The sequence below is a fragment of the Tupaia chinensis genome, unplaced genomic scaffold (genome assembly GCF_000334495.1).
Source record: "Tupaia chinensis unplaced genomic scaffold, TupChi_1.0 Scaffold000647_1, whole genome shotgun sequence".
Lineage (NCBI taxonomy): Eukaryota > Metazoa > Chordata > Mammalia > Scandentia > Tupaiidae > Tupaia > Tupaia belangeri.
This window is the reverse complement of record NW_006160168.1, coordinates 2,149,116-2,160,383: the sequence shown is the minus strand read 5'-3', so window position 1 is coordinate 2,160,383 and position 11,268 is coordinate 2,149,116. Positions and strand designations below refer to the sequence as shown.

Genomic DNA, 11,268 nt, shown 5'->3' with positions numbered 1-11,268 from the left:
TCCTGCTCTTAAAAAAGATCAGAATAGCTCACAATTAGAAATAATGACTCAGACTATGACACTAAAAGCCAGGCAGAAGGAGAATGCACTTTCTAACAAGAGATATAAGCCTTTTTATGTACTATAATTGATCATTAAACTTAGTTCTCTAGGGGCCTCTGGTTGAAAGCGTTTTCTGGTCTACAGGACCAGATGAAGAATTTGCCATTATTCACTGAGCAGACGAAATGTCAGACTCTGCTAATGACCTACTGGGACTATCTTTCCAGTCAACACAACACCCTCTCAGGCATACAATGGCATCCCTGTGTTTTACATGAAGACATTAGGATTCAGAAAGAGTATGCGATTGCTGAAGTTTAAAGAACTAGTTGTAGAACTGAGATTCAAACCATCCCTCTGAATCCACCAAGTTGTTCATAAAGAAACAGAAGATGACGAATAGTTCAATAATACTCGAGCTGGGACTAGGCAACACTGCCAGAATCAGACGGGATTTTGACGAAGTATGAGGCTGAAGGGGCCTGCTGGAAAGCAGGATCAATCTTCTTTATCCCTGCCTCCACACTTTTTCCTGGCAGGGAACCACAGTGATTAATCATGTTGCAGTCATCTGTTTATCACACGGACTTCTGCTTTTTGAAGCAAATAGAGTGCTGTTTTCACTCTAATCCCTTTTGTACTTACATACTACAAATCCCAGAAAACAACTAGGTAAGACATAGGCCTATGAGATTCAGGAAAAGCAATAAAGTTCTCTATGAGAGGAGCAAAATCAGACACAAGACTCAGTGTAGCACGCACTCAGCAGTGTGACTTTCCCTTTTCTCCATCTGAACAGAGTCATGATAGGCACCTGGGGCTGAGGACATGCTATGCTCAGTCCAGTTAAGTATTAGGCTAGAAGCATTGCATTTAATGCTGTCCCTGCTCCACCTGCAGATCTTGGAAGGAGCCTCTATCTCTCTCTCTCTCTCTCTCTCTCTCTCTTTTTTTTTTTTTAAGAGGTTTTTTGCTATACGGCACATGCACTCACCAGAAAGAGAGAAACAGAAAGACAGAAAGTGAGAAATCACCCCCCAGGAGGATGGCCACACTGCAATCCCTTCCCATTCATTCTCCTCGGGATCTTGGGCAAGCATGCACACGTGCCCAGCGTGAGTTTAAGACTCCGAGTCCAGGACTCGAACTGCGGTCAACTACATGGGAGTCCAGCAACATAGCCATTACGCCAACTGCTGGTCCCTCTATCTCTTTTTTTTTCAATGGCAAGTTCTCAAATAAATAGAGGATAGACAAGAGAATGATCCACATGCCCTTGTTTGGTGCAGAGGGGAGAGGAAAGAAAACAGACACTGAACATATAAAAATATATTTCAAAGGAAAAGAATGTGGGTATAATTTTGCTAAAGGTTCAGAAAAGAAATTAATTCTGAAAGCAATTCTTTGTTGGAGTTTTAACCTCTTAAAAGATTTGTGGATGTGACATTTGAAGCTTCCCTAATTAAAGAGTCAAGTCCTCCCTCACTCAGTCACCTCCCACGAAGCTCACAAACTGACAGTCTAGTCCTGTATTTGGAGCTTCCCATCAGTAAATACACACACACACACACACACACACACACACAGCCATAAGTAAAATTTCTAAAGTGTCAATTCTAGTAAAGAATTTCTCTGTTCTTCCCATCCCCAGATGCTGATTTTTCAGAGATAAGTAGGTAGGGGTGGAGCATGGGTTTCTTAAGTTAAGAGGTGTGTGTGTGTGTGTGTGTGTGTGTGTGTGTGTGTATTTTTTACAGAAAGCAAGTAATCACTCCCAGGGGGATAGCCATGCCGCAATCCAATCCCCCCCCCCACTCTCCTCTCAGGATCCTGTGCACACAAGCACACATGCCTGGCATGAGGTTCAAGCCAGGTCCAGAACTCAAACCACGGCTGATCCCATGGGAGTCCAGTGACATGACCATTACACCATCTGCTGGTCCCAATACTTCATTCTTTACTGTGAATGAACAGCCAAGGGTCATCAGACATTTAGGGAAAAGTCTAACATAAAGGCAGGAACCAAAATAAGTAAATAAGAGACAAGAACTTGAATATATACAATGTTTGACTATAAAGTTTCCAAAAAGGATAATTTCAAGTATACTATTCTCAAAGAAAAAAAAAAAAATGATCACCTGTGCCCATTTCCTTAGAATGCTAAAACTTTCGTCTCACAAAAAATAAATTAATCAGAGGCCAGCAGGTGGTTCGGTGGTTAAAGTGCTAGACTCCCACATGGCCGAATGTGATTCTAGTCTTGGACTTAGTGGCTCAAAAATGACACGGGGCATGTGTACATGTGGGCATGCCCAAAATCCTGAGTGGAGAAGGAACTGCAGCATGGCCATTCCCCCCACCCCCTCGAAAGTGATTTCTCACTCTCCTTCTCACCATCTCTCTCTCTAGGATGTGCATGTGTCCTATGGTAAAAACCTAAAAAATAAATATATAAATAGAAAAGAAATTAACAAAGAAAGGGAAATGCATAGTATCATTGGAGGATGAAAGGGAATCTCAAAATGACACCTGAGATCGGGCCAGCAGCTGCTGGAGAAAGACTCAGGGAAAGATACTACTTGGAGCCAGTAGTTTTGCTTTATTATATAAGGTGGAGATGAACACCTAGGGTGGAAAGGATGTGGAAGAATTAGTGGTCAATTAATAGAAAACCGGGGAAATCGGCTGGCCTATAGCTTCATGGTTAAGAGAGGCGGATCCCAAATGGCCACTCTTGATTTGAATAGTGGTCCCAGCAGCCTGGAAAAGGTGCTGAGAATATATGCTTGGCTGCCCCAAATCTGAAAAGGATGGAGAAATGGAGGAGAGGGGATTGTGGTGTGATCACATGTCACTAGGGGATACTTCTCCCTCTCTTTCTTTCTTTCTCTCTGACTCTTTCTGGTGAGCACATGCACCCTAGGCAATTAAAAAAAAGACAAAGAAACCCAAGAAAATGTAAGGGCAGAACTATTATTATTACTTGAATAAAACAAAGCAAATGTTACCATAATACACTACTTAGCTTAGTTGCTTAGCTATAATAACACACGTCTTGACTTAGTTCTTACTTATAAATGGTTTTACATAACCACAGAAAGTCTGATGATCCCTTCTCCAAAATGCTTGGGACCAGAAGTATTTTGGATTTAGAATTTTTTTTTTTGGAAGAGGTGTTTTTTTTTTGTTTTTTTTTGTTTTGTTTTGTTTTTTGTTTTGCTATAGGGCGCGTGTGCTCACCAGACAGACAGAGACAGATAGAGAGACAGAAAGTGAGAAATCACCCCCCAGGGGGGATGACCACGCCGCAATCCCTTCTCCTCCATTCTCCTCTTGGGATCTTGGGCATGTGCACACACGCGCCCAGCATGAGTTTTAAGCCAACGGGTCCTGGATGCGAACCGCGGTCAACTACATGGGAGTCCAGCAACATAGCCATTACGCTAACTGCTGGTCCCAGATTTAGAATTTTTTTAAAGAGAAATTTTTTTCTGTAAGGCACATGTACTTGCTGTGTACAGAGAGACACAGAGAGAGAGAGAAAGTGAGAAATCATCTTCCCCTCCAGGGTAATAGCCACACCACAATCTTTTTTACTACATTCTCTTCTTGGGATTTTGGGCACGCATGCACATGCACCCAGTGTGAGTTTCAAATCACCTGGTCTGAAACTCATACTGTGGTTGGCCATGAGAGAGTCCAGCAACATAACTGCTATGCTATCTGCTGGCCCTAGGGTTTTCATTCTCATTTTGGGATATTTGCATATTAATAATGAGATCTTAGGGGATGGAACACAAATCCAAACACCTAACCCATTTATGGTTTCATATATACCTCATTCATAGTTGAGTGTACTTACTTAAACATAAACGGGGTGGCCTGAGGATAATTTTGTACTAAACATTTCTAATGCAGGATTTTGATCATGATCCATCACATGAGGTTAGGTATGCAATTTTCCACATGTAGAGTCACGTCGAAAAAGTTTTTGGAATTTTGAATGTGCAGATTAGGACTGCCCAATCTCTAATGTAAACACTGAATGGCACTTTACGCACAAAACTGTGGCATACTATATTTGGAAGAAGTTGGAATATATCAACCATGAACATCCTGTGTGTATTTGTGGTGTGAAAAACTAAGCTCATTTTCTATAGTAGGATAGGATGATAATAGCTAAGAAAAAAAATTAAGAGTTAAGATTTAAAATTTAAACAGGAATATTATTTAGAAATAATGATATAAATGCCACCAAAAGAAGCTAAGAGAGTTCAAAGGAGATACCTTTGGCATCCATGAGTAAGAGAAGAGGAGATGACAAGAAAGACCTCATTTGGAATTTGAGGTTGTTGCTGTGAATTATATTTTATTATTTGGGTTCTAAAAACTATGACTATTCCTATTATCTTTCCTACAGGACCTGTAAGTATTCTGCTCTCAAAATTCCTAAAAGTCATTATATTTATATGATTTAAACTATGGAAACAATTTTAAAGGGAACATTATAGATGTTGGCCTACACATCACATTTTAGGAAGAGGTATGTAGAATCTCAACTATTTTTATACTTTTATGTCTGAACTCTCCAATACTGTAACGCATCTGTTAATGCTAGGGCTATGTTCTGAGAAATGCATTGCTAGGAGAGTTCATCATTGTGCAATGTAATTGTGTGTACGTACACCAACATAACTGGGACAGCCTGCTATACACCCAGGTTACGTAGCAGAGTTTCTATAAATACCCTCATGGGACCACTGCTGTGTACATGCTCCATCTTCTAACAAAATGTCATTATGTAGCACATGTTTGTATTGTTCAATAAGCACCTACGATAATTAGAATCAGAAAAGTAGACTAAAATTAGTATTCAAATGAGTTTTTATGACATGATCACGACTACATAAAATCATGCATTGACAAAAAGTTTTTTTTACTTCATTTTTGTCAATATACATTCATTTCATAATGGGAGGCTAGCCAGGTGGCGTGGTGGTTAATGTGGCTGGACCCCACGTTCTCGCTTTCTCTTTCTCTGGCTCTCTATAGCAAAAACCTCTCAAAAAAAAAAAAATGCAAGGTTCATTTGCCTGTGTGCCCAAAATCCCAAGAGGAGACTGGAGGAAAAAGGATTAAGGCATGGTCATCTCCCCTGGGTGATACTTTCTCACTTTCTCTTTCTCTGTGTTTCTCTCCAGCAAGTACATGTGCTCTACTGCAAATTTAAAAAAATTAATAATGAGAAAAAATATTCCTTTCAAATAAACAACCTTAGTTAGTCCAAAAATGCTGGGCTCTCAAATAAAGCACAATGGCTTTATATTTTCAACATATGGTAAAAGACAATATTTTAGTCCTTCAGATATTAGAACTTGGGAACAAAATTTGAAGAAGGAATGAGCTCATTTTAAGGCCACATGAAGTGGTAATAATACACAGAACTATAAAATTCACTGCCCATCAGGAGACAAACTGCAAACAAGCATGGCTTGATTTTAGAAAGGATAATGATAGTAGTTTTATTCATTTGACTATTATTATCTCTATAAGGTGTAAGCATGGGGGATTCAGCAGTGAATGACACTAAGTGACTAACCTCATGGAGCTTATATTGTAGTGGGGGGAGAAACAGATGGGGACATATGACGTGTGTCAGATGGTGTGTCGGGTGGTGTGAAGTGCTGTGAAAGCAAGAGTGTAGGACAGGGTGACATCAGGTACTGAGGAACATCCTCATGGTTGTCATTTGAGCAGAGCCCTCATGAAGTGAGAATATGAACCAGGAAGTCCAAACAGGAACATTCCACCCAGAGGCAATAAAAAATGTGATGAACGACCATCTTAGCATGTCAAGGTCAGAAAGCAGGCCTGGGTGGCTGGAGTGTGGTGAGCAGAAAAGAGGGCAGTTTGAGGTAAGACAGTACGTAGAAAAGGAAGAGGTAGCAGATCATGACAGGCCAGGTGAGCCACTCTAAGGATTTGGGATTTTCCTCTGAATGAGATGAGAGGCCCTGAGAGGATTTTCAATGGAAGCAATGGGATCTGGTTTAGGCTTAGGGTTAGCAATCACATGGGTTACTGGGCTGACAATGTATGGAGACAGGAAGAAAGTAGGGAGAACCAACTGGAAGTTCTTTTCTCTGGTAGTTAAGACAGTTGGATTCTGACTGTTCAGTTTGAATCCCAAACCTAGTAGGTATAAAAACATGCTGGGCACTTATGTGTGTGCCTCTAATCCCAAGAAATGGAAGCGAAGAGATTGTGGCATGATTATTCCCCATGGGAGGTCCTTTCTTTCTCTCTCTCTCTCTCTCTCCAGCAAGTTCATGCACCCTGTAGTAAAATTACAAAAAAAAAAAAAAAAATCCAACTGAATGGTAATGGTGGTAGTAGTGGATATGAGAAGTAGTTGGGTTCTATATGTTTAAAAGACAATAAACCCAATGTAACTTGCTTATGAGTGTGATATAGGATACGAGAGAAAGGATTCCAAAACATAAATCAAGATTTTTGACCTGAGCAACCAGAAGTCTGGAGATTACATGACTGAAGAAGAGCAAGTTGAGTGGAGAAATAACACTAGTATCACTGTAGTTATCTATACACACACACACACACACACACACACACACATATACACACACACATGTTGTGAACACTGGCAGAATCAAAATGGAGGCACTTGTATCAAACCATAAACAATAAAAAAAATTGCTGGGGGATTATAAAAATGGAATTTCATGTACATGTCTGATAACAAGAACTATCACAAAGACTCTGCCTTAACCTCATACGAAGGCCACTGCAACCTCACACAAAAGATACTTCAGCAAGGACATCTGTCCAACAGCTACTTATCTAGCCCTAGAGTAATGCCACCCTTGTTACTGATCCTTGCAGCCAAGGAAAATGATTATTATTTTGTTTTTGAGAGAGAGATTTTTGTTATAGGGTGTGTACACTCGTCAGAGAGACACAGAGACAGAATGTGAGAAATCACCTCCCGGGGGAATGGCCATGTTGCAATCCCTTCTCCATTCTCCTCTCCGGATTTTGAGCACACACACACGTACCCTGCCGTGAATTTTAAGCCACGGGGTTCAGGACTTGAACCACAGTTGACTACATAGGAGTCCAATGACATAACCATTATGCTATCTGCTGATTTCAAGAATAATTATTTTAAAATGACTCATATAATCCCCCATTTTACCTTTAAAAACCTTTGTCTTCCCTTCCCTCTCTGCATGCATCTGTAGTTTGCCATGGCAGGAGCATTCCACAGTGGAATGTTTGTTCCTGACTAAGCTCATCATCTCTGGAGAAACTATTTGTTATTTAGTCTGAAAATGTACATACCTATGCATACATACACCTGTATACATGTATGTATGTATACACATGTACATACATGCATATCACTTTGCAATGTGCAACATATGTGTCATTTACACTCATGGTTCTCATTTGCTCCTTTTGCTGGGGGAAGCTGGGAATGCTGAGGGTACATCTCTAACAATTAAGGCAGGCAACATGGAGGGCGTGATCCCCACTAGGACTCTCTCAACATCTCTGACAAGTCATCGTGCAAGACCACTCCCTGCTTAAAGCTTTCGGTGTGGCTTGTGCTGACTCTGATCCCTTTAGCTGTGCGCTGCCTTATGCTTAGCTTTTATCTGCCTACCCAGTTTTGCCACATGTAATGATCATTTGCTCTTAAAATGTATCCTATGACACTGACATATGTAGTGACAGCTGATAGTTTACTGAAATACCTTTTAGAATTATTTTTGACAGCTTATTGTGATTTTGTACTAAAATATTTAGAATTTACCTGAGCTACAGATGCATAGATGGCAATATTCCTGACCTAGTTTTCTAACTATAATTATAATGTATGGGTCAATAAATTCCTTAAACAATGGAACATAATGTTATCTCTGAGTACAGGGAACACTTACTGCCACATGTTCATTGTCGCAAGACGGACGAGTTTCCAACCTCAGGTTGTTAAACGTTAGGGTGATCTGCCTTCCTTCCTGCACAGTGATCCTCCACTCACAGAGCCGGCCATGAGGATTTGGGTTTGGATAGTTGGGAGAGGAAAATGTTCCAGTAGGACCCTGCAGGTCTCCACCACATTCTGAAGGGGGGGAAAAGCCAAGAAAACATCCAATCAAATCGAAATGACTCCATCCATAAGGAACACTCTCAAAATTAAAGTACTGTTTAACTTTCCTTCTAGACAAAATGAATGTCCTCATTTATTACTACACGTTAGTATGTGAAGACTTTTAGAAAACATTTATATTCACTTCTTTAGTAGTATTTCCTCTTTACTGCCATGAATGATAGTTTTCTGGTTCATTTGAACTCATATGGTCCATGACATATGAGACATCAATAAATGTAGTAAACTTAAGAATAGGAAAAATCAGAAGGCTAAAATAGTTATCTAATTATTTCAGACAAGATTTTTATTTTTACTAAAGTTTATCAAGGTATTTGGGAATGCAAATTCAAAGTAACTTTAAGACTAACAAACTAGTTTTCTTTAGTTAGGCACTGCAATAAAAATCTCACACTCTCAATATGTCTCTTATGACACTAGTTAGTTGTATTTGTGGCATTTATCACAATTTTTTTTATTTATTAATGGTACTTTTTGACTAATATCTGTCTAATCAGTAAACTGTAAGGCTTAAGAAAACAGGGCTCATGTTGTTTTATTTTTATTTATTTATTTATTTATTTAATTTTTTCGGAGAGGTTTTTTGCTATAGGGCACGTGCACTCGCCAGGAAGGCAGAGAGAGACAAAAAGCGAGAAATCACCCCCCAGGGGGGATGGCCATGCCGCAATCCCTTCTCCTCCACTCTTCTCTCAGAATCTTGGGCATGGACGCACATGCGCCTGGCATGAATTTAAGCCACCGGGTCCGGGACTTGAACCATGGTTGACTACATGGGAGTCCAGCAACATAGCCATTACGCTAACTGCTGGTCCCTCATGTTGCTTTTTTGTTTTTCAAAATATTCTAACATAATGGCTAGCACAATATGTATCCGATGTAGGTGCTCAGTGATGGTTTTTTAATGAAACAGTGAACTCACCTCCTGTACTAGATTCAAACCGCAGTCTAAATCCTGAGGCAGTAAGAGAGGCATCTGTGACAAATCTGACCAAGGCAACATTGCTAGAAGTGTCTATGCTGTCTGGAATGGTGTTCCCACAGTATCTGCCCAAGAGGTTTCCTGCAAGTGAAAGAATTAATTGTTTATATGGCTAGGTGATTGTTTTCTTTTTAATTCTTTTTTTAGTTATCTTTTTAAAAATTTTATCTTATTTCAAGTTCTTATATACATTCAATCACATCATTTAGTTTGCAAAATGAATATTCCAACGTGCGCATTTCTCCCTAGTCCAGTTGACAATACTATAAAGTTATCTTCAACAGGTAATACCCCATTTCTTTGTCCCATTAATGCTTTGCCTCTCCATTTTTCTCATTAATGTCCTTCCTCAGACTCTACTCCTTCACCCACGCTCTTTTCACACTATCTCTGGTATTCACAACCATTTACTTGTGTTTCTATCTCCTTTAGTCATTCAGTTTTCTTTTTATTTCTATCAAAGTGTGCTTCACAAAGAAAATAATAAAGGACAAGATTCTACCTATGAAGAAATGGTAAGCTCTGCCAAGAAAAACATTAATACAAATCAACATATTTGAATATATGAAGAAGTATTTAAAAATGCAAACAATCAGGGGAAAGGTATCTCAGGACAATGAGGAAGGCTTGCTCATTTGCTTAAGGAAATGGTCTGAGACAACAGAGTGGCAAGTGTCTGCCTCTCTTATCACCGAGAGACGTGCATTACCTTACTGGGTGCCCCTCCGATATCTGCAGATGGCACTGGGACGTCCCAATGACAAGGGGACGCTTTACCACCAATACAGAGTTCTCTCAGTGTGGTCTCTGGAGTAAGCTATGTAATGACGCCTGGGACTGACATCCTTGTTACTGGGTAGAACTGAGGGCGAGAATGGCTGGTGCGGCTTACTGCTCATTGACCCGCACTTCTCGTCAGAGAGTAGACATACTTTTGCCTTTCTTGGGAATGAAGAGACTTGAGAGACTGAATGAACACAGTGAAAATAACACCCCAAAAGGGAGCAGATGTAGTTCACTAACCAGAGGTGTGGTTTTCCCAGATCTCCACAAAATCTTTTTCACAGCCAGAGGAATTCTGAAGGTTGAAATCTTCAAAATGGATGGTGAGGTAGTGCCCCAAGAGACCCTGGAGATGCCACTCACAGGATAAATTGTCTGAATATGGAAGTGTTGGATATCCAAGGCTTTCAATGACACCACTTTGCCCTGTTACTGTTCCTCCACACTGGGCTGTAAAAGAAAAAGAAAAAAGAAAGAGAAAGAGAAATATTCTGTTACAATTTTTTTTCTGCTTTCACCGTTGCCAAGTGAATATAAATTGAAGTTTTAAAATGCTGAAGATGTTGGGTAGTGCTTTTCTCACATTAAATCTCTGGGGACGAAGTAAGTTTCATTGCAAGAACCAGCTGATACACTGGGATGGCCTGCTTCTCACCCTGTGTTGATAACTCTAAAGACTGAGAACTGAGTTGGAAAGGGCACTACGGCTGATTGATGATGCCTGCTATTTCTAGCTTAACTTCAAAATAAGCATTTTACTACAATAATTGGTATCAAAAGGTCTTGAAAACTGCACTCAGTTCTTTCTTATCAGCTGCATGTGACAGCTAGATTGAATTACATACAATTTGATTCAGGATATAAAATGACCTATGGTATAGGTTAAAGAGTGTGTCAAAAGGTCTTGAAAACTGCACTCAGTTATTTCCTATCAGCTGCACGTGACAGCTAGATTGGACTACATACAATTTGATTCAGGGTATAAAATGACCTATGGTATAGGTTAAAGAGCTTTATAGCTAGGCTTTAGGAGTTTTTGCTGTATCAAGCATTTGTTTGGTTAGTTTCCAGACCCACCAGATACTGAAGTGTGTGCCACTGTGACCATATTATAGTGAATCTTCAGTACGTGTATTTATTGCTCACTTTTTAGACAAAGATATCAAATGCTAAGAAAATATACTTTTACCCCGTGACTGATTTGGCACTAGAGACAGGGATTTCAAAAATTCAGTTACTTTATTAATGATGAATTCAAAGTTACTGT

The 11,268-nt window shown here is 39.8% G+C and overlaps 1 protein-coding gene across 1 annotated transcript in view; it reads right to left on the bottom strand.

The window, feature by feature from the left end:
- CUBN (cubilin) overlaps positions 1 to 11,268 on the bottom strand; it is a 327,155-nt gene that overhangs the window by 112,922 nt on the left and 202,965 nt on the right. The window contains 3 exon segments of the mRNA XM_006159747.2: positions 8,007 to 8,188; positions 9,159 to 9,299; positions 10,242 to 10,451. Coding sequence (XP_006159809.2) covers positions 8,007 to 8,188; positions 9,159 to 9,299; positions 10,242 to 10,451 — 533 coding nt within the window.